General features: G+C 49.0%; 1 protein-coding gene across 2 annotated transcripts in view; it reads right to left on the bottom strand.

The window, feature by feature from the left end:
* Window positions 1-10,982: 10,982 nt before the first annotated feature.
* The window catches only part of slc5a6a (solute carrier family 5 member 6a), a 37,966-nt gene continuing 24,835 nt past the window's right edge, over window positions 10,983-24,113 (bottom strand). For both annotated transcript variants that reach the window (XM_007908903.2, XM_042336210.1), the window contains 11 exons: window positions 23,414-23,568; window positions 22,712-22,852; window positions 21,446-21,575; window positions 21,070-21,158; window positions 20,005-20,117; window positions 19,146-19,213; window positions 18,965-19,051; window positions 16,687-16,868; window positions 15,775-15,878; window positions 11,811-11,932; window positions 10,983-11,524 (listed from right to left, as the gene is read on the bottom strand). In XM_007908903.2, the coding sequence (XP_007907094.1) occupies window positions 11,348-11,524; window positions 11,811-11,932; window positions 15,775-15,878; window positions 16,687-16,868; window positions 18,965-19,051; window positions 19,146-19,213; window positions 20,005-20,117; window positions 21,070-21,158; window positions 21,446-21,575; window positions 22,712-22,852; window positions 23,414-23,568 (1,368 nt within the window). In that variant the 3' untranslated portion in view covers window positions 10,983-11,347. The remainder of the gene's footprint in view (window positions 11,525-11,810; window positions 11,933-15,774; window positions 15,879-16,686; window positions 16,869-18,964; window positions 19,052-19,145; window positions 19,214-20,004; window positions 20,118-21,069; window positions 21,159-21,445; window positions 21,576-22,711; window positions 22,853-23,413; window positions 23,569-24,113) is intronic.

Raw genomic sequence — 24,113 nt, 5'->3', positions numbered from 1 at the left:
GGGGGGGAGTGGGGGGAGAGGGGGGAGTGGGAGGGAGGGGGAGGGGGTGAGTGGGAGGGAGAGGGGGGGAACAACCCGCCTCCCAGACTGGAGCTCCAGCGCCCCCTGTGGGTCACTGGCGGTCATTGCTGCCCCCAACAGGAGACACACCGAGTCATATCATAATAATACAGATGATCGCAATAATCTCTCTCTCTCTCTCTCTCTCCCCCCCGGAGGGAGGCCTCCCGCTGACCTAATTCAGGAGGGTATTAGGCACAGGTTGCAAAGAGCCGAGGCCTGGGGGGAGCCCAGGGCGCGCGTTGGGGTAACTGCTGGAGTCCAACCAAGTAAATCATTGAGAGCGCTGTCTGGCAGCTTTCCTGTCGTTTGTCCAGCGAGGACCCCCCTCCCCGTTAGTCAGGGCTTTGGCTGTGGGGTTAACAGGAGCTGAGGGGGAGGATTCCCGGCCCCCGGTGACTGGTCGGCCCTTCCAGGTCCTGCCGCTGAGCCGGGCCGGGCTGTCATCAGCAGTGAGAGCCCTGGGATACTGTGGACCCTCCTGGCTCAGGAACCGGACCATCACAGGGGGTGGGGGGGTGTTCGATTCTGACATTGGCTACATTGCCAAACATGCCACCTTGGAGCCAGTTCAGGTTGAAGGACATCCCGCGTCCCTCCCCCCCCCACCCCCCCACCAAGGAGGATCATCGCTAGTTGGTCGTTTGACGGGCTTCACAGATACGATGAGCTAAATGGCCTCTTTCCAGGGAGAAAGTTCTGTGGTTGTCGGTCACACTAAGTCATGTTGAACTCTAGCCACAGGCAGCGGAATGAATATCACACCATGAGGTTTTACTCAACCTCAAACCAGCGGAAGTTGATGTGTGAAGAGACTGACATCAGAATCAGACATCTAATTCAGACCGCAGTAGATTTTGTTCTGACACACCGGAAACCAATCACTGCTTAACAATACCAAAACCAGACTGAAAGTTTCACATCACAGAATCATAGAATTATACAGAACAGAATGAGGCCATTTGGCCCATCGTGTCTGTGCTCATTGAAAAGAGCGTTCAAATCAACTTGTCTTCCCCAAATAATTATCTACTTCTCTCTTAAAAGTTGATATGGAATCGGCTTCCCTCAGCCTTTCAGGCAATGCATTCCAGATCCCAACAACTCGCTGTGTGTAAACATTTCTCCTCAAATCCCCTCTGTTTCTTTTAACAACTATTTTAAACCGGTGCCCTCGGGTTCCCGACCCACCGCCAGTGGGAATAGTCTCTCCCGTTCATCTGATCGAATCACTTATAATTTTGAAAACTTCTATTAAGTTTCCTCTTAACCCTCTCTGCTCCCAGGAGAATAATCCCAGCGTCTCCGGCCTCTCCTGATCACTGAAGTCCCTCATTCCTGGTACCATTCTGGTCAATCTCCTTTGCACCCTCTCCAATGCCTTGACATCCTTCCTAAAGTGTGGGGCCCAGAACTAAGCCCAGTCTCTCGCTGAGGCCCCACCAGTGTTTTATATAAAGGTTCATCATAACTTCCTGACTTGTGTATTCTGTGACCGTTTATAAAGCCTCGTGTCCCGGATGCTTTTTAACAGCTTTATCTACTTGTCCGGCCACCTTCAAAGATTTACTATATGACCCCCAGGTTCCTTCACCCCCTTTAAGATTGTACCATCAGCTTATCAGTGCCTTGGGACGTCCTCCCGATGTGAAAGGCGCTCTATAAATGGAATCTTGTTGTTGTTGTTGTATATTGCCTCTCCTCATTCTTCCTCACAAAATGCATCACTTCGCATTTCTCCAGACCCGAGTATGGGGGAGGGGTGGGGTAAACTACATCTGCCACGTCTCTGCCCATTTTACCCCAGTCTGTCTATGGCCATTTGCAGTCTGCTGCGCACCTCCTCACCGTTTACTACTTTTCTAACTTATTCTCATCTGCCAACTCGGAAATTGTCCTCCCTATACCCAAGCCCAGGTCACTGATACAGATGAAAAAAGAGCACTGGTCCCAATACCGACGCCTGGGAGGTACCCTCCAGTTAGAATAACAGGTACGGTGCAGGTACGTTACCTGCAAAACTTCCTTTGTCTGGAATGGAATGCATTCTCTCTCTGGATGGACGCATCCTGCTTACCTAATTCTGCAGAGTATTATGCACAGGTTCGCATGAGCTAAGGCTGGGGAACCCCAAAGTATGTGTAGGGGTAACTGCTGGAGTCTAACCAGCTTTGCCTTACACCCCTTTTTACGTGTCCCACACATTCCTGCCTCACACATTCCTCATAATAATGGTATCAAGATTGCTCCTTCCTGATGCGTCCCTCGGGGGGAGAGACCGTGCATTCCATTCCGATTAATATCTCAGACATTTCTAAGTGTGGGTGGGATGCATGGAATTGGTTTGGATGCTCTTAAGCAGCTGTGATGGTTTCCCCGAGTGTCAGACAGACATCGATCTGCTTTACCGAAAATTGTTGTATCGACTTCTGACAGTGACCACAAGGCGGTGGTAGAAGAACGTCAACGAACCACTGTTGCAGTAACCACTGTGAGCGGATAGCGTGTGGCGCTATCCACTAAGGAAAAAAATGTAGTGGGGGCAATGCTGTGATGTTCAGTTGTGACCACACGGGGGGCGATAGTGATGGTATTCCTGGTCTCGCCACATGTCTGAATCGCCCTGATCCTGATCCTGATCCTGATCCTGAGTCTCCAAACCAAACCTCTGAGAGTTCCTGTGTCGGGAATAGAACACTGTCTCTCTCTGGAGGAGGAACGCACCTTTCCTCTTCTAATGATGCGCAGGTTGGCAAGAGCCAAGGCTTGGGGACCCCAGGGCTGGGAGGAGACCTGATTAAGGGGAAGGTGTGGGTTTTTCTCCAGCGCCACTTGGGACGTCCTCCCGACGTGAAAGGCGCTCAATAAATGGAATCTTGTTGTTGTTGTTGTTGTTGCTGTTTTGATGACGTAAACGGGAGGAATTATTTTCACTGGTCGGCGAGTCGGTGAGAAGGCACAGAGCTGGAGGTTGGGGGAGATGGGAGTCTAAAGATCTGCCGCGATTTGATAAACTGGCAGAGCAGGCTGGATGGCCTGAATGGCCTCCTCCTGTCCCTGTGTGAATCAATGGCGAACGTTGTTGTCTCTTCAGTGTGATTGAAGCTCCAGGTTATCTGGGGTTAGCTGGTCCCAGGGTTGTTGTGTATCGATGTGTTGGGGAGAAGGTCAGGCTATAAACCTCTGCCCACAAGACAAGAGGCCTGAAATTCCACCTGGTCTCAGCCTAATAATCTTCTTGGTTCAGATGAAGAACCTTCATCCTATTTGATCTTATCCTTCCAGAATCCCCACCCTCCTGTTCCCCCCATCCAGCTCTCCCTTAAGTGGGGATTTTTAAACAAGTCACAGCACCTTGTCTTAACCACTCTTCCTGTTAACCTTATTTTGGTCATTAATTAGCCTCCAGGTGAAGAAATAATAACCCTCACATTTGCTGCCGCTCCATTCAATGTCAGGAGGTTGTTTCGAAGCACTTTGCAGGATTCCTATGATTCTATGGACTTCTGTGGTGGTGACGTGTGTTTTGCAGGTTAACCAGCAGCTCATTTGTGCACAGCATCGTCCCACAATTTTATCTGGGGAATTGTCGCCAGGACACTGGGAGAGAGAGAGAGAGAGAGAGAGAGAGAGAGAAACTACCTTCTCGTTTCCTGATAGCGGGATCATTAACATCCATCTGAACAGACACAGATGGGACCTCTGTTTGACATCTCACCTAAAGGACACATGTGGCTTGAACCCACGAACCTTCTGACTCGGAGGCGAGAGTGGCTGATCCAGGTTGGGATGGGGATGAGGTTAAACCGTGTCCCCCGTAACATCTAGAAACTGCTGGCTTCTCACATCCATTCCTGAGCGAGAGATCCGAGCACCGGCTCCAGCCTGGAGACAACTTTTAACCATTAGGTTTAAACAACAATCTGCGCCCTTTTTTACAGTGCCCTTCACGGAGGGTAGGGCCCGGGAGCGCTTCACAGTGCGGTGGAGTCTGACCACGAGACAGGGGTCAGGGAGTGGGAAGGTGACGATTAAAAAGGTCTTTAGATGGGATTTGAGAATGGGGAAGGGGGGGGCAAGTGGGGGGATTGAGGGAGGGAGCGGTGAACTTACATCACAGCTTCCCGTGTGGATTAGGGACAACAACAACAACTTGCACTTATATCGCACCCTCCACACCGGGCGGTGTCTCAGAGCTTTATAATGGGCGGAGCCCGAGGCCGAGCCGGGGGGAGGGGGAGCTGACCGTAGACGCGGTCGAAAACTAAGGTCTTCAGGTGCGACCTGAAGATGGGGAAGGAGGGGACGAGGTGAAGGGGTTGAGAGAGGGAGTTCCACAGTTTTGGGGTGGAGTGGCCTAAGGCGCGGCCACCGATGGTGGAGTGGAGGATTCGTGGGACGCGGAGAAGGCCGGAGCCAGTAGAGCGGAGGCTGCGGGTACTGCTGTGGGGAGAGAGGAGGTCAGAGAGATGGGCGGCAAGGAATGGAGGGTTTAAACACTAGAGTGAGGATCTGGAAGTGGATCCGCTCTGTGACAGGAGCCAGTGGGGTTTGCGCGGTCATCCATGTTATGGAAGATGTGACACCGAAGATTGGGACATCGCACCTTCCCCTGTGGGTGAGGGAGTGACATCACACGGTCACCTCCCAATAAATAACTAACGGGGAAACAGGACCGGGAGCAAAGTGACCTGACATCTTCAAGCCTCCCATAGCCCCAACCCTCATGTTATGTCAGTGTCCATCAATCAAGATAAAATGTTCCAGAATTCCCATTGGAATGTATAGGATGTTCACAAAGGTCTATCACCCCCCACCCCTACACCCCCCCCCCCCACACACCGTTACAAAACACCGGTAAGAAACTACAGAGGACCTCACACAAGGGTATCAGCCTCACTCCCTCCATCCCTGTTATGGAAGATGTGGCAGCGAACATTGGGACCGATCAATATTTGCCGTTGAAATAACGGCTCACAAACATTTGAGAAAGTTAAACACTTGCACTGAACAACAACAACAAAATGACACATGCAAAGCACCTTTCACGTCAGGAGGACGACGTCCCAAGGCGCTGGACCATCAGTGTTTCGGACCCGAGCTGGGGGTCAGGATCGGGGAGGTTGGAGGGCGAAATCAGCACAAGCCACAGAGACAGAGCGTCAAGTTCTCCAGGTTTGATTTTAATGACTCGCGTGGTCACAAAATGGAATGGTAGCATCGGCCGCCTACTCCGAATCACATGAAGGCATCAACACAGAAATCAACACACCGCAACCGGCTACAGTTTAATTCTATGATTATAAAAGCTAGCAGTTTATTTTTCCGCTTGAAATAAAATGCTAAACAGGATTGTGTGAAGGACACAGCTGGGAAACAGGGTTCCCGGTCTCTGTATTGCAAAGTAACAGACAACACAGTAATAATCTTTGCATTTGATGCAGTACTTAACATGAAAACGATTCAAATGCTTTATAAGCAAAACTACTTGTCGACACTAAGCAGCAATTTGGCCAAAGCCATGAAGTGACTGACCAATTATTTTTNGTCTATAATAATCCTTCATTAAGGATTTCTAATATAGCGCCTTATCACATCTTTGAGACGTCTCAAAGCGCTTCACGGATTATACTGTAAAATGAAGTGACTGTATATTTTGTCTGGGAGATTGTTGGCCAGGACACCGGGAAAAGCTCCCCGGGATCTTTTAACATCCACCTGAACACAGACGGGTAGTGAGCACGGTTTAACGTCTCATCCCAAGATTTGGGCTTGGGATGAGACGTTATGAAGGTGAACTGTGCTGGAGCATCAGCCTACACTCAAAGCATGATCTCAAAGTCCCAATGAGGGGCTTCAATTCTCAACTCAGCGGCGAGAGCGATGAGACTAACAACTTTCCACCAGGACTCTGTTAGGTCTGTCAGCGACAGAGGTTTGGGGAAAGGCCAGGCAATTGAGACTGAACGGATTGCTCATGATGGAACTGGCAGACACGATGGGCCGAATGGCCTCCTTTCTGTGCTGTAAACGTCTATGGTTCTACAGGAGACAGCAGAGGCTTTTCCTCTCTTCTCAGTGGAAGGTTTCCTTCACAGCAACATAAACAGTGGATCCGTTTTCCCCGCACTATCAGGTCCTACCAATACAGAACTCATCAAAACAGTGACACGTTGCCTCAAAGCAAAGGCCAGGGGGACGGTGGAGGGGCAGATTGTTTTCTAGCCATTAAAACAATGACTAGAACTTCTGTCGATGTCATTATGTTTCACAACAAAAAATCAGTGCAATCTTTGAGTCAGAAATCATCGTTCAGTTCTGAAAAAACTAATGCAAAACACAGCACAGCGCAGAGCGTGACACTACACCGATCGCGCAGTTCCACAAACTCCCATCAGCGTCTCGCTGATCAGCACACACACATTTTGACACGTGTTCTGTAGCAATGGGACCCCACCAGAGGGAATCACAGGTACCCTGAAAGGTGTAACTTAGAGGGTAACCGCACACTGCTATTTGGGATGGCCTCTGCATGTGTGGCGGGGGTAAAAAGGGGCATGTGATGTGCTAATTATCTCTACTTGTAAAGCTGGGTTTAGCCAGTGATCCCCAAAGCGACGCTGAGATACTGTGATCCATACGGCTTCAGCACTAAAGGCTCGGCTCAGCTCAATAACCCATGGTTTACACACAGACAAAGACATCTGCCCATGGTTTACAAATGGCCCAGAGAATAACGTTTATACACGGCCCAGAGTACACAATAACCCGCGGCACGATGCACAGTTGGGTTTACACGTTGTTTACAAATGGTGCATTATAAAGCCGAACATCTCCTATGAAACGGCAGTCACATGTAAATTGGTTATAGTTCCACACGGTGAGACAGCCACACAGGAAATCAAAACCGTACTGAAAAACAGTGGCACCTCCTCACACGGTACATACATTGCTTGCGTATCTCAATCAGAGCTTGCAGTTTATCGTGCCCTTATCATGCTGCGATGTCTCAACACCCTTCTCCGTAATCAGTCACGTGCACCGGCTGCTTTTGGAGATGGCCAATTTGTCCTCAGAGGAAATTCCCACAACCTACTCGGTTGATTGATGTGAATGGCCAATTCATAACATCAAATAATAACTCTTGCATTTGATATAGCACCTTTCGCTTCGCAGGTCTCCCCGTGTATTTTGTTGGTGTACACTTGTCTGGAGGATTGTCGGCCAGTTAACAGGGAGAAAATCCCAAAGCATTGTAGGATCTTTAATGTGCATCCAACAAAGACTCATTTGAATTTCAAAGTCAATAGATCGTACCTGTGCTAATGCTCCCCCTCTCCGCAGTACTGCTCACAAGCCTCACACTGTCAATGCAAGCCCACACACACACACACACAATTATAAACACTCTCCCACACAACACGTTATAAAACACACGCTCAAATACATTATAAACATACACACGTTATAAACACACACACATGATCGTTCTAAACATACACACAACACGTTCTAAACACACACACATATTATAAACACACACAACACATTATAAACACACGCGCACACATCACATTGTAAATGTGCCTCCACCCTCAACTCCAGAACTACTGGGGTCCTGACCGACTGCCTGTCCGACATCAAGTCCTGGACGAGGGACAACTTTCTCCAGCTGAATGTCAGCAAGACCGAGTCCCTTATGATTGGCTTGTGCCAGCGTCTCCGCACCTCGGGCACTGACAGCATCAACCTCCACGGCTGCACCTCAACCTCACGAAACCAGTCAAGAACCTGGGTGTCTTGTTTGACCCTGAACTGTCCTTTCTCCCCACATCCGCACCATGACCAACACTCCCTACCACCACCTCCGCAACATTGCCAGACTCCGCCACTGCCTCACCCCTCAGGCTGCCCAAACCCTCACCCACACATTCATCACATCAAGGCTCGATTAAGGGAACTCCCTCCTCATCGACCTTCCCAACTCTTCCCTTCACAATCTACAGATCATCCAAAATTCTGCAGCTCGTGTACTCTCACGCACCAGGCTCCTCAAGATCCTCCTCTTCGACCGTGCCTTCGGTCGCCCTCCCACGTCTCTGCCTTCCCTCACCCCAACCCCACTCCTCCCGCATGCTCGGGCCCTGACCCCTGACTTTCCAGCGCCTTGGGACATCCTCCCAACATGAAAGGCGCTCTATAAATGTAACTGTGTTGCTGTTGTAAACACAACACATTATAAACACACACATAACACGTTATAACCAAATCAGACTATGTTATAAACACACAACTGATGATGTGACCCTATGCCCACACCTGCCAATCCCCAATAAATTGATCTACACCAATTGCTAAAAGTATCTAAAGGATTTTCCAGTCACATTGAACAATGTACCACCCACCAATGTTGTAACGGCATAAAGTAACTTTCTGCTTCTCTTCCTCCTCCCAGTAGGGCTTTATAAACCTCTGGCTACCTCCCTTCCCAGCTTCCTCAAGGTGTCAGTCTCTTATCCTTCCCCTGTCTGCTGGGCCGGTTCCACAGAGCCTTCAGGTCTTCACCCACGTGGGGACTATCTCTGTGTGAGCCCGGGCCAGTGAGTGGGAGAGCAATAGGAAAGAAGACAGTGAGGCTTCAACCCGCAAGCCTCCAACTCAGAGGCCAAAGTGTGAACAACAAAGCCAGACATATCCTGAGGACAACCTCAAACGTATAATTAGAAACTGAAACAGCAGAATAAACCCAATGAATCTGGTGTTAGCAAGGCTGTTAAATGCCCCAGTGCTTTGCTTACAATTACATTTACAGTCAAACCTCTCTCTTATAAAGCAAAGCACAGTCGAGGTCCAGATCTCACCTCACAAACAAGTCTCGGAACACAATACAACATCCCTGCATGATGTTAATATTACATCAACTACTTTTCGTTTTTAACAGTGCAACAAACCACTTACCTGAAGTAAGTGCTGAAGAAAATATCACTCGTCCCCACACCCATCTCAAGTGCAATTTGAATTGGTCTCAAACAGGCAATTATTCCTGAATGCAGTTATCCGATATTTGGGCTAAAATGAACTGCAAACAGGCAAATGTTCCTTTAGGAGAATCGCTCTCTGTGCTTAGAACCATTTCATAGAAATGTTCATAGAAAGATAGAAAGTACTTCATAGGAGGCCATTCAGCCCTATTTGGTGCTCGTTCCCCACTGGAGCTCTCTACTCTAACCCCAGTCCCTGCTCTCTCTCTCTCCCCCCCATCGTGTCTGTGCTGGTGCTCACTTCCCACTGGAGCTCTCTGCTCTAAACCCATATTTCTACAATAGGACCAGATTAACAGGATAGAGTGGATCCCAGGAGAGTGTGTGAGGCTCAGGCTGCTGTTCAAACTTCAGCATCATCCTGTGGAGCCAATTAAGGTTCAACCAGCAGCTGGGAAAGAGGTTCAGGGTGACTCACACTGGTATCTTTGGACCTGCTATTTACCAGCCATTTTTCTAATCCCACAATACACTCGCTCTCTCTCCATCACTCGATCATTTTGGCTGCAGTTTAGGAATCCAGTGACTGTATGTTCACTGTTTGTGCGTTCTCTGTACTGTACAGTCACTGCACGGCAGCAAGCGAACATCCTAACCGCAGAAGGGTCTAACCTCATCTGTCACACCCACAACCACAAGTAGCATTTATATAGCGCCCTTCCCACAGGGTAGTGTCGCAGAGCGCTTGATTGTGTTACAATACCTTCAATTACACACTTAATGTTTAACGGTCAGAACAACTGGATATATGTTACACTCAAGTAATAGTGCAATTCTATACATACATTGATATATATATAAATTCATTTATATAAATATATAAATTTCTTTACAATTATACTCAGTAACAATTTAGGAACCGTATTTATAATAATCCTTGCATTTGATATAGTGTCTTATCATGTTTTCAAAGCGCTTCACAGAATATACTGTAAAGTGGATTACCTGTGTGTTTTGTGGGCAAAATTATTTGTGACTCTTTGCAAAGGGAAGGTTTCATTAGCTTAAACCTAGCAGCAAATACAATGATCGCGTTTGGACTTGAGAACTATTCATAACACGCCAGAGTTTCCTCTGAAAAATTACAGTATAAATGAAACTTCAATAAATTCAAAGAGAAATATTTGTTTCTCTGTACATTAGCTTTGGACTAACACTCTCACGTGTTTCCAAGCCAGAACGCCTGGACTCTTAAGAAATGGGCAGACAGTAGTGTTGTGATTTTGGAAGGATGAGGTCAAATAGGCTGCCTGTATATTTTGCCTGTCATGGCACTTAAGCACTCTTAGCCCTGTCCCCACCAGCTGAATAGTACTCGATGGGAAAAAGGTCAGAGCTCGTCGCTTTGTGTGCGTTAATCAGCGAATCAAACTACCCAAAAAACATTAAACAGTGAAACTAATTCAATAAAAATCACAGTGATATAATTACTGGGAGGGGGGAGGGGGGGAGAGATACTCTGGGGCTCCCTGATAATTCTCCCCCACTCCCCTTCCCTCGTACAGCCGAGAAATGTGACAAGAGTCCCAGGTTTATTGGTAACTTGGTCAGAGTAAAGAGGTACCAAGCAGTGGTCCAGTGGACCTTCTGGAAGGTTTGGGGCGGGGGAGGTGAGGTGGGCAAGAGGTCAAGATGGCAAGATAGCAAATCTCCTTCCCACCCCCCACCTCCTCAAACCCAAGTCGTCTGTGATGCATACAAGGGGAAGGGAATAGAGTAGGAGGGATAGGAAGGGTAGAGGCTTGTGTGGAACCTAAAGTACAGATATCAGCACAGACTCAGTGATTCCGTGCCGGTTCTTCTATGGGTTTCTATGTGTTTCCATTGGTCTCCATTATACTGGTTATCACCAGTAAAGATTTTAGTTTTTTGGCAAATGGACAAAATTAGTCGGTCATTTATTGCCCACTTCGCCCCACAACACCCAAATACTGCACCCACGCATCCCATAGCCCACCCACTCACATACCCCACTCACCCGCACATAACCCGCCCATTCTGACCCACCTACCAAACCAGCAAAGATGCAAAGCCTCAGTTCTCTACTTGTACCTGAGACCCAGACCCTGGATAAAGCAGCCAATGTGGCCACAGTGCAGCAGAAGCTTGTCCTGAATGCCAGCTCCTACCTTCAGAACTCAAGAGCAAAAAAGTTACCAGTGTTCATCTCTTCCCCCGACAACCCCTCCTCCTCCCCCACGAAACAGGAGGAATTAAAAAAAATCAGCAGGTCCATAGAACTGTCCTCAGAGCGAAGTCTCGTGCAGGATGCCAGTCGTGCAGCAAACCTCACCGGCCCCCTCCGGCCCAGCCTCGTCGGGGATCTCGGGATCGTTCTTGTTGTCTCTCCTGATGTTGACTCCCCCCATCCCGTTGCACTCTTTGATGGGTGCCAGAGTCTCCTGGCCATTGGCCTCACTGACCTGCCAACCGGAAACACAATCACACGTCAAGGTCAGCAACAGCCACAGGAAATGTGCTGCTTTTACTGTTAAAGGTTCGGCTCAATGATCGAGGCAGAATCCACATGTATACAGCGCCCTTCACACGGGGTAGCGTCTCGGACCCTGTGTGACACCGAGCCTGAGGTGTGACTGCAGGCATGGTCAAAAAGGAAGACAGCAAGGGAGGTGTGAGGCGGAGAGATTGAGAGACCAAACAGAGAGACAGAGTGACAGAGAGAGATAGAGAGAGAACCCAGCTACTAACCGCCTGCTGATAGCGCACGCCACAGCTTAGCTTCTGTTTGCAGCTCTGGGGCAGGAAGAAGAGCAGGTAGTGGAGTACGGGCACAATGGTCGATGGATTGACATCCTTCCCTTTGGTCGGGCCTGCATTGTGCACAAAGAACAGGATTAAGTTCAAACAGAGAGAAAGAACTTGCATTTGTTACAGTGCCTCAGCGATAATTCCAGCAAGTGTAGTGACTATTTATTGTGGGCAGAAGCGGAAGTCATTTTGCACACAGGGAGGTGACACACAGCAGAAATACACACACATTCACACACTGCGTACATTTACACATGATGCTTAATACACACACGTTTACACATGGCGTCCTGTGCGCACATGGTTATGGTGTTATGGTTATGAGTCCTCCGCTCCACTCTCGGCGGCTGTGCCTTCAGCCACTACGCCCCGAGGCTCTGGAACTGCCTTCCTCACTCCCTTCGTCTCGCTCCCTCTCTGCCTATTTTCAGGTCTCTGCTGAAGACCTTTCTTTCCGACCGCGCCTTTGGTCCTTCCTTCCCCCCACCCCTCCCCCTGGCTCGGCCCCGGGATCCGTTATACAACAACATCCGTTTTATTATCCGTTTAATAAAACAACAACAACAAAATTACATTCGTATAACGCCTTTCACGTCGGAGGAGGACGTCGGAAGGCGCTGGACAGACAGTTAAAGGTTAAAGATTAGTGAAGCTAATGGGTAGAAAACAGAGAGTAGGGATAAACGGGTCATTCTTGAATTGGTAGGATGTGACTAGTGGAGTGCCACAAGGATCAGTGCTGGGCCTCAGCTATTTACAATTTACATCAATGATCTAGACGTGGACATTGAATGTAACGCATCTACTGATTCCCCCCTATCTGACCTGCTAGATACATCTTCAGAAAAACTCTAAAAGATTAGTTAAGCATGACTTCCCTCAGTCCTTGAACATCTTCAAGGCTGAGACTGATAGATTTAAAAAAAATAGAGATTAGGGGATATGGGCATAGGGCAGGTAATTAGAGTTAGGTCTGAAGTTCAGCGATGATCTTATTGAATGGCGGGGCACAGGCTCGAAGGGCCGAATGGCCTACTCCTGCTCCTAATTCTTATGTTCTTATGTTCTTAAGGACCCAAGCTGAGGGTCGGGGCGGGGGTGATCGAAAGCACAATTGAAGAGGAGGGTCTTGAGTTGGATCTTGAAGGCGGTAAGAGAGGGAGTGAGGCGGAGGGACTGCGGGATGGAGTTACAGAGGGTGGGTGCAGAGTAGCGGAAGGCCCGCCCGCTGATGGTGGGGCGAGCAAGGCGGGGGAACGTGAAGCAGGCTGGAACCCACCAAGCGGAGGGAGCGAATAGGGTGGTAGGGGGTTAGGAGCTGGGCAATGTTGCGGAGGTGGAAAGGCAGAGTGGGTCGTGGTGCAGATGTGGGGTAGAAAGGATAGTTGTGGCTCAAACAAGACCCCAAGGTTCCGGACTGGCTTAGCAAGGTAGAGTGAGCAACCGTGGATGGTGATGCTGTTAGCGCCTGAGGTGAGGAGGTGCTGACGGGAGCCAATCAGGAGAGCCTCGGTGTTGTTGACATTCATCTGTAGCATGTTCGCTCTCATCCAGGACTTGATGTCTGACAGACATTCTGTCAGGGACAGCAGTGGGTCCTGGAGTCAAGGGGGGAGGCAGAGAGATACAGTTTTGCGTCACCCGCATACATGTGGAAGTTGACCTCATGACTGCAGATGATATCACTAAGAGGGAGCATATTGGATATTAAAGAGGAGGGGACCAAGGACAGAGCCCTGAGGAAAGACGCACGAGATGGTCTCCAGGGCCTAGCGGAGAAAACGTTTGTATGCGGATGACACCCAACTCTACCTTTCCTCCTCTACTCTCAACTCCACGACCACCGATGTCCTGACAGCTGCCTGTCCGACATCGAGTCCTGGACGAGAGACAACTTTCTTCAGCTCAACGTGCGAAAAACCGAGGCCCTCCTGATTGGCTCACGTCAGCGCCTCCGCACCTCAGGCGCTGACACCATCAGCATCCAAGGCTGCACTCTCCACCTCTCAAAGCCTTCAGGAACCTCGGCGTTTTGTTCGACCCTGAGCTGTCCTTTCTCCCTCACATCCGCACTACAACTGGCACCGCCTTCCATCACCTTCGGAACATCGCCAGACTACGGCACTACCTCACCCCTCACGCGGCTGAAACTCTGGTCCACGCCTTTGTCACCTCAAGGCTGGACTATGGGAACTCTCTCCTCGTCGGCCTTCCCGGCCCTCCCTCCACACTGCAGGTCATTCAGAACTCTGCAGCTCGTGTACTGTCCCGCACCAGGTTTCGGGACCACATCACTCCCACCCTCGCTCGCCTCCACTGGCTCCCCATCCCCCAGAGGATTGATTTCAAGATCCTCATCCTCACCTACAAGGCCATTCACGGCCTTGCTCCCTCCTACCTCTCCAACCTACTATCCCCCTACCTACCTGCCCGTACCCTCCGTTCCTCTGGCTCTGGTCTGCTCCACGTCCCCCACCCCAACCGCCCTACCATCGGTGGTCGGGCCTTCAGCCTCTCAGCCCCCAGGCTCTGGAACTCCATCCCCCAGTGCCTTCGCCTTGCTTCCTCCCTTTCCTCCTTCAAGGCCGGTCTCAAAACCTTTCTCTTTGACCGTGCCTTCAGCTCCCCTCTCGACTCTCTTCCCCCTCCTCGCTCCCTCCCTTCCCTCCCCTCACCCTGACCATTTCCCCCCTCCTTGCTCCCTTCCTTCACTCCCCTCACCCTGACCATTTCCCCCCTGCTCGGGTCATGACCCAACTGTGCAGCGCTTTGGGACGTCCTCCTGACGTGAAAGGCGCTTTATAAATGGAATCTTGTTGTTGTTGTTGTTGTTTGAGGAGATGAAGTGCAGGCAGTGTGAGAGGTACGATCTGAACCAATCAAGGACAGCGCCGTGGAAGTTGAGGTGAGAGGAGAGGCGAGAGGTCAAGGAGGATGAGGAGGCAGAGGGACGCAGATGGACAGAATGTCATTTGCCACTTTGACCAGGGCTGTTTCTGTGCTGTGGCGGCACGAAACCCGATTGGAGAGCTTTGAGAAGAGAGTGGTGGGAGAGGGAGGAGTGAAGCTGAGAAGCAACAACGCATTCCAGGACCTTGGAGAGGAAAGAAAGGTTGGAGATGGGATGGCAGTTAGGGAATAAAGAAGGGTCGAGGGAGGATTTTTAAGGATAGGAGTGATGACAGTCTTTTTTAATGGAGTGGGAACAGCACCAGAGGACAGGGAGAGGTTAACGATGTCAGTGAGTAGAGGGGCAAGAAGGTGGATCTGGGAGGTAAGGAGGGGGTAGGGATCGGGTCGAGGGAGCAGGTGGTGGGTTTCATTCAGGTTATGGTTGTGATGAGAGAGGAGGGGGAGATGGGTTCAAAGGTGTGGAGGGAGAGATGGATAGGGGCCGGGGTGAGAAGGGGAGATGGGGAGGGTGTAGCAGATGCAGTGGAAGAGGCAGCTGAGCGGATTCCCTCGACTTTGGACTTGAGGAAGTCCAGCATCGCCTCGCAGTTGGCATTTGAGGTGAGGATAGGTGCGGTGTGAGAGGGTGGGCGGAGGAGCTGGTTTGTGATGGAGAAGAGGAGCCTGGGGTTGTCCTTAGCCTCCAAGATTGTCTTGAAGAAGAACGATGATTTAGCGGAGGCAAGGGCGGAGCGGTAGGATTTGACATGGTCCAGAGAGATTTAAGCCAAGTGCACTCAGCATAACACGCCTGGGCTTTAAGGGAGCGGAGGTGGATGGTGTACCAGGGTGATTTGTGTGAGTAGAGAACAATTCGGGAAGAGAGGGGAGCATACACACAGATTTACACACGGTGTACGACACACGACCAGGAGCACATTGAGCAGGACGGAGGGACTGGCTCGCAGGTTACTGTCAGCGAGCCAGGGGTCAGCCAGAGGGTGAGCTGTACCTGTTAACAAGCTGACGATGAGCCCGACCACCACCACGATGGCAGCGTTGTAGCCGCTATACCACATGTACGAGAGAGAGTAGAACTTCCTCAACCCCGAGGCACTGGAAAACAGAAGGAAAGTCAGACAGACCTCACAGAGTAGAATTTGAGAAAATCACAAAGACAGGAAGCCATTCAGCCCATGAAAACCTCTCAGTTCCACTCCCCAGCCTTTGCCTTTCACAATCATATATTTTTCTATTTCAAATATTTGTCCAATTCGCCTAACCTCGACCTCTATTTTTGTCTGACATGAAATTAACTCAGCTGTTGCCTCACTGTGCAGGGAAAACTATAAATAAAGACTATAAATCTTGTTAAACAGAATATGATAGAAATGAAATAACATTAAACATTGTGTGTGTTTGCGTGTGTCTGTGTGTGGGGACGGGGGTGTTGGTGGTGTTGGGGCTCCGCTGGGTGACTCCTGAAGCAAACCAACACCAGCAACAAAATGGATTTATGTAGCGCCTTTCACGTCAGTAGGACACCCAAGGTGCTGGACACTTGAGGGTTTGTACCCACGCTGTGGGGCTAGAGTGAGGGGAGGTGGACGGCAGTGGGTGGTGGGAAGATGACCGAAGGCACAGGCGAAGAGGAAGTTCACCACCAGTGTAGACTGGGCTGGTTTTGTGCTGGAGCACCGAATGATTTTTCACAAGTCTCTGATCTGATTACTTATTGTTCTGGCTCTAATTTTAAGATGGCGCCCCCTTCTTTTAGATCCCGTTACCAGAGGAAAGAGTTGTCCCCTGTCCAGTGTGCAGCTACTGAAGTTAGCCTTGCACAGACTCAATCTCTATTTCACTCTCTCCTCCGCACCCCACCCACAATGACTGAAGCCCTGCCAGGAATTGGTGTAATACCCACCCAGTGCTGTTGGCCACGGTAGTCAGGACGGCGGTGGATATGGTGGAGACCACAGTGCCATTGTCGATCGCAAAGCTGGTGGCATTTATGAAGGAATCTGCGGGGACTCTCTGGGACACGAAGCTGCCGATGCCAATCCAGAAAGCCATTGCCAGGCCCGACATCAGCCCCACGATGGCTCCCTATTCAAAAATATCAGAGCAAGGGTGAGAGGTGAGCCGCAGGATAAAATGAAGGATTCAGACATGTCCGTAATAATAATAATGCTTGTATTTGATATAGCACCTTATCAAATTCTTGAGATGTCTCAAAGTGCTTCACGGAATAGATTGTAATGTGGATTGCATTTTGTGGGTGAAATGCAGCAGCCAATTGTGCACAGCAGTGTCGTGGATTGAGTGACCAATTTTTGTCGGGAGGGGACTAGAGGGATTATTATTCCCGGAAAGCGATCTGCCAATTGACTAAGTACTGGGTTCCCTCTTACTGTTAGGTAAACATAGGTGTGTGAAGCGAGGAAACTTGCTAAGGTTTCGCCCTGCTCGGGAATCAAACATTGCCAGTTTGCGCTAACTACTATGCTACGAGACTCCAGTAACGCTTGTGTTTTATGCAGGAGCTGATCGCAGTCAAACAGCTCAAAAACACTCAGAATAGCGAGTTACTTTAAAGTGTGGCGACTTGTTACTCTGCATCATCAATGTCTCTTGTGCAACAAAGAGAAAAACTAATTTTTTTTGGAGAGTTTGGAGGGAGGGAGGAATACTGGAACAACTTGCTTTATTTCCAGTGGGGTCAATGACATTCCCACCTGAAACCTTAAACCAAACAGGAGCTGGGTTTAAGGTCAGTGATGCACTGGAGCGTCAGCCTAGACTGTGAGCTCAAGTCCCCAAAGTGGGCCTGAATCCAAAATTATCTGACCCAGGGACAGGAAGATTGAGGTACTCTGGCACTTTACAACAACAACTTGCACTTATATAGCGCCCTCCAAGTGGGGTAGCATCTCAGTGCTCATCTCTCTTGAACAAATCCTTGTTGCTCTCAAGACTTCAAGCAGACTGCAAAGACCTCAATCTTTTCTGTACCAATACAAATAGACCCAGTCAAACTCCACCCCACACTGAACCCCGTATTCATCCAAGTAAATCTGCTCTGTGCCCTCACTGTTGCTCTAGTTTACTTTCTCAATCCGATTTAGTGCCCTATACACACACCTCTTAAGGTCTTCTTTCAGATGTCTCTTCAAACCCTGGTTGATATTAATAATAATCCTTGCCTTTGGTATTACGCCTTATCAGGTCATTGAGAAGTCTCAAAGCGCTTCACAGAATATACTGTAAAGTGCAGTGACTGCGTTTTGTGTGGGCAAAATGCAGTAGGCAATTGCGCACAGCAGTGTCCCACAAAGAGTCGTGGATTGGGTGACCACATTATTATTATAATATTTTTGGGGTTGGATAGATTATTATCCCTGGAAAATGATCCTCCAATCGACTATCAACTGGGTTTTTACTGACTGGTACGTAAACAGACACGTGTGGAGTAAGGAAACTTGCCTAAGGTTTCACCCTGCCCGGGAATTGAACCGTGGTCCTCTTGCTTTTGAGGTGAGTGCTCTAAGCACTACGCTAATTATTGATCTCCTTCAGTGAAGCAAAAAAATGCTTACTTATAACAAGCAATAATTCCAAATTTGACCTGAGTCCAAATTACCAGCAATTCAGTGGTGAGAGGCTGATCAGGAGAGAGAGGAGCTGTGACGGGGATTGGGTAGCAGTGAGAAAGCAGGTGTGGAGTGTGCTGGCAAGCTGGTGACTGGGGGTTGCTTATCAGCTTCAGAGCTGCAGAGTCACTCACCGCTGGCTAAAGGCTAAGTGAACCTGTCCAACCACAGCTGGAAATATAAAGATGAATCAGAAGATATTTGCGGAAACTTACAGGGTTTTCTGTGGCATGTGGAGAACAAACCAGAACTGTGTCTTTCTCACTCTGCCACAAACCAGAAGCTGTGCCCGCCCACCCAGGGCTGCGCTACGACTCCCCCACCACCCGAGGCCACATCTACACACCAACACCCGAGGCCGACCCTTGTGTATATTCCACTGTGAGCAGTAAATCTCTGCCCAGCGAGCAGGCCTTTGGTGGCCATTGCATCCATCGCTGGCCAGCTAGAGCTGGCATCTCAATGTATTTACGAACAGATTCACTGGGCGTGAAATCGGCACCAAACAGGAGGCGTAGTCAGAGGCAAGAGAGAAAAAAAAACACAACTCACGGTGGGATTGGGCCACGGGAAAAACATTCCAAGACAGAAGATCCCGAGCAGAGGTCCTCCAACTATCCCGAATATGCTGAGCGCTGCCTGGATGGGAAGCAGACAAAGAGGCGTCAAAGCTGCGAAGGGTTACGTGCTGTAACATCACAGAATAACAGGCGGAATCCACGGCATGTCACACCTGCAGCACTGAGCCCATCAACGATGCGATGTAAGCCATTCCGATGCACAGCAGCCCATAACCTAGAGCTGCAACACACAAATACACTCAATTACATCCTGTACACAGACAGCAACAATAATATAATCCTTGCGTTTGATACAGTGCTTTATCACTTTGTTGAGACATCTCAAAGCTCTTCACAGAAACTTGCATTCATAGAGCGCCTCTCACGTGATGTAGCGACTCGGAGCACTGAGCAGTAGCGGACCCCGACATCGAACCAGTGGTGGGGGGAGGGGGAGGAGAGGAGGTAACCGTAAGCACGGTCAAAGAGAAAGGTCTTTAGTCATGATCTAAAAGAGAAGGACCCAGCCAACCACTGCATAACAGTGAACACAGTTCAATAAAGCATGAAAAGGATTTGTTCCATCGTGTTTAAGAATCTTCAAATCAACTATTGATTCCATGTGTGTAAGTCTTTAGTTTGTCTGAAATAGACTTTGCACTCTTTTCCTCTCTCCCTCCTTCCAAACCATCCGAGTGAAGAACGCTGCTCACCAAATCCCAGAGCTCACACACAAGTTGATAAGACTAAACTCTCGGGGACCATCCTCTCATGGCTTGAGTCCTACTTGACCCACCATCATCACTTCACCTCTGCAATCAGTTTCTCCTCCTACTTCTGCACGGTCACTGGTGGCAGACCCCAGCTCCCAGTTTATCCTAGTATCTTTGTGGGTGAGCACCAGCAAAGACAGTGTACCAAATGGCATCGCGATGTGCTGTAAACCTTCTAGGGTTCTATGAAGGATATAATAGTTTGGTTTGAAAACTAGGTGGGTCCCAGGGGTCCTGCCCTCGCTAGGGGCTTACTTACCAAGGCTCTTGGACACCAATGTGGCTTGAGATTCAGTCATGTCTGGAAATTGAGGTCTAATAATATCAGCCATGGTGACCGTGGCCAGGGAATTGAATGCAGACGAAATTGTGCTGAAAAGATAAAGAAAAATTAAACTACAATCAGCCGCACATCAATTCAGACTGAACTTCTCAACAACTTGCGTTTATGTGGCGCCCTTCACAGAGCGCTTAACCCTGATTCTCACATCGTAAAATCAGGATAGTCCGCAAAGCTCCCGAGAATAACTGGGGTACGCACAAGCCACCTGGCTGCAAGGCTTCATAATGACAAGAAACTATAATAATAATTAATCCTTGCATTATCACGTCGCTGAGATGTCTCAAAGTGCTCCACAGAATATACTGTAAAATGAATTGACTGTATACTTTGGGGGTGAAGCATGGCAGTCAATTGCGCACAGCACAAACAGTGGATTGAGTGACCACATTTTTTTGAGGCATTATTATCCAAGGAAAGTGATCCACCAATTGACCAACAGCCAGGTTCCTAATTACTACTAGGTAAACAGAGGCATGTGGAGTAAGGAGACTTGCCTAAGGTTTCACCTCCCTGAGAGTCAAACCCAGATCCTCTCGCTTGTGAAGGGAGCGTGCCAACCATTACACTACAGCACTCCTATTATGAGAAGGAAAATGGGGGACACTATCTCCAATGCTTGGTGAGGGCTAACTAAAGGGCGTAAGATCATCATCAAAGAAACAATGGGAGAGGTTAGGGCAATTTTGTATTTAGACACAGATTTCAGAGACACCAAAACCAGCTAACAACAAGTGTTTTAGCATTTAGTGAATCTCAATGGAACACAAAGACGAAGCTGTATTGGGCACAAGGCAAACTCTCCTCTGCTCCCGTTACACGTCACCCTGTCGTTTGACACTAACCATTGTACGAGCACTTGCTTGTCTGAAGGTTTGGGGGCTCAAGGCCCAAATGCAAGCTTCGAAGGCCATTTGCCCCTGGGCCAATGGTGTGAGCTTCAATTCCCTGAAAGTCATTAACTCACACAAGGGATGAAATTACCTGAGCGCTCCACTGAATAGACAGGCGACGAAGAGACCGGGTAACCCGGGGAAGTCCTGGAGAACGTCCATGACAAAATACAGCACCATCTGCAATTCAAACAAGATTCAGCACCGGGTGCAACAACAGGCTACAGCACTAAACCGGCTCAGCTGCTCGTGCTCTTGTCCCTGGGAGGGATTATTATCCCCGGTAAGTGATTCACCAGTCGATTAACAACCCGAGTTCCTACTTACTGTTAGGTAAACAGGCGTGTGGAGTAAGGAAATTTGCCTTAGGTTTTTCCCCGCCGGGAATCAAACCTAGGTCCTCTCGATTGCGGGGAGAGCGCACTACCCACTAAGCTACAGGACTCCACAATAAAAGGACCGTGTACCTGATCATGTGTTTTGACGTAACCTTTCTGGAGCGGGTCTTTGTCCCCGTAGCGAGCGTACATGACCAGGCCCATCAGGCACCCGAGGGTCAGCACAATCTGCTGGCACGGGAACACCACATAGCAGGACCTGGGAGCAAACAGCACGAGAATGGAGAAATGTCAAATCGCAAGTCAACACCACATCAAAGACAGGAACAGATCAGCGTCTCCCAAAGTCAAAACAATCTCATGCCATCTCTTACACCCATCATTCCAACTCCTGGCCAAATACTTATCCAATTGGAATATGCTGACACATGTCTTGGGAGATTGAAGTTCCCCTCAAGGCTCTCGAAATTCCTCTCAACAACAACCTTTATATAGCGCCCTCCACGGCGGATGGCTTCTCAGAGCTCTCAAGTTAAAGAACAAGCACGCAAAGATCACATACATTCTCGACATTAAAGAAGGAAATTAGATTAAAATGTGCCATGTTCTAATAAACTATTAGAAGATTCTCAGCTGAATGGCGCCCCCCCAGCACTGTATTGGGAATGTTGTAATAATAATAATAATCCTTGAATTTTGATATAGTGCCTCATTACATCTTCAAGACGTCTCAAAGAGCTTCACAGGATATATTGTAACGTGGATTGACTGTGTATTTTGTGGGCAAAACTTGGCAGCCAGTCACACACAGCAGTGTCCCACAAACAGCCATTGAGCGAGTCACCAATTTTATTTGGGGGATTGTTGGCCAGGACAACGGGAGAATCTCCCTTCTCTTTTTGAATTATACCATGGGATCTTTTAACAGCCGCCTGAACAGGCAGATGGGGCCTCAGTTTAATATCTCATCCGAAGGACGGCATCTCCAACAATGCAACAACATTCCAGCGCTGCACTGGAGCTTCAACAACAAAATTACATTTATAGAGCGCCTTTCAGCTCAGACTGTGTGATTCCAAATCCCAATATGGGACTTGAACCCACAACCTTCTGACTCAGAGGAGAGGCGCTACCAACTGAGCCAGGCTGACACGTAAATAATACTAATAATACTTGCATTTGATGCAGTGCCTTATCACGTCTTCAAGGCATCTCAAAGCGCTCCACAGAATACATTGTAAAGTGAATTGACTATATCTTTTGTAGGTGAGTCGATAGATACAATGTGCCTGTGTTACTATCTTCCCATGTCCCCATGTTTCTGTTACTGATTGAGTAAGTACGGTACAGACATCAAGCTCAGAGTACCATGTGCTGTGGCCGTTCAGGACTCACAGTATAGCCTCCCGCTCAGACCGGGAGCTGAGATAGCGTTGGACCTGGGCCTGGTTCACACCATACAGAGACAGCATCAAAAAGACTCCGCCGATGGACAGCGTCCAGAATGTGTGGCGCTCGAAGGGGTCGGGATTCAGGCTGTGGAGGAAAAACAAACATAAATAATAACAATAATACTTTGCATTTGATATAATTTAACAATTTAACATGTCATCAAAACATCTCAAAGTTTCACAGGATTTAACACGATGTATTTTGCAGGTGAACGCAGCCGATTTGCACATCTTTGTCACCACTTTGAAACCCCTGCATGGTGGAGCTCCTCCCTACCTCTGCCACCCCTTAACACCTGTCAGCTGCCTGTTTGGTGGGCCATATCTCCCGCCCTGCGCACTCTACCGTTGGCAGAATGACTTTCACCTTTTCTGCCCCTACCCTCTGGAACTCCATGCCTGAATCCCTTCGTCTCACCCACTCCCTTGCTTCCATCAAGGCCTGTCTCAAGCCCTTCCTCTTTGACCGTGCCTTCAGACACACTGCTCCGATCCTGACCCACAATTAAAAAAAGAGAGACGAGTTTCTCCTGCTGCCTCGGACCACAAACAATTGGTTTTTGGTTAGCTAGGTTTCTGACATAAATGGAAACCCATCACTGTGCTTAAGAGTCTGCAAACCAAACTCTATATCTGTATCGCTTACTCGATCCCAGAGATCTTGCCGTCCTTCATGGCGATCTGCCAGACCTTCCCCATCCCGCCCGCCTGTTTGGCTCCAATGATGATGACAGCCAGCTGTCCCGAGAACATCACCAGGGTCTGAAAGACGTCAGTCCAGATAACAGCCTTCAGCCCACCCTGAGAGAGGGGAGAGAGGGATAGAGAGGGGGAAGAGAATAAGGTAGAGTGGAAGTAAGGGGGGAAGGGGGGGGGTGGAGTGAAAGAGAGAGAGGAGGAGGGAGAAGAATGGCGGTAAAGAGCGAGAGGGAAATTGAGGGTGAGAAGAGAAAGAGAAAGCAATGGGATAAGACAGATGGAGACAGGGGAAAGGAAGAGGGGAAGAACATAAAAGGAATTAAAAGGTCGGTGCTAACAGCATAACCAGCAAACATGTAGCAACTCCGTGCAGGGAAACCGCAAGGCACAGTGAAGCACCGCAGGGCCCCGCCTGAAAATAGCCTTCAGCAGTGACGAAGAGCCACAGACACACCCACTCAGAGAATGGCCTCTCTTTCCTCAGAAGCCATCCCATTGCGCTCAGGCCAGGAACACAGACAAGAAGGGGGATGTTCGGTTCATCTGCCATTTTATTAGGTCAGATCTTTCAATCTCATTTCCCAGTCTTTTCCCCCTTTTTCCTCGAGTATCTGCCCATCTCGCCTTTTAAACATTCCAAATCAATC

This window comes from Callorhinchus milii, unplaced genomic scaffold, assembly GCF_018977255.1.
Source record: "Callorhinchus milii isolate IMCB2004 unplaced genomic scaffold, IMCB_Cmil_1.0 Scaffold1, whole genome shotgun sequence".
NCBI classification, from domain to species: Eukaryota; Metazoa; Chordata; class Chondrichthyes; order Chimaeriformes; family Callorhinchidae; genus Callorhinchus; species Callorhinchus milii.
This window is presented reverse-complemented; position numbering and strand designations above follow the sequence as displayed.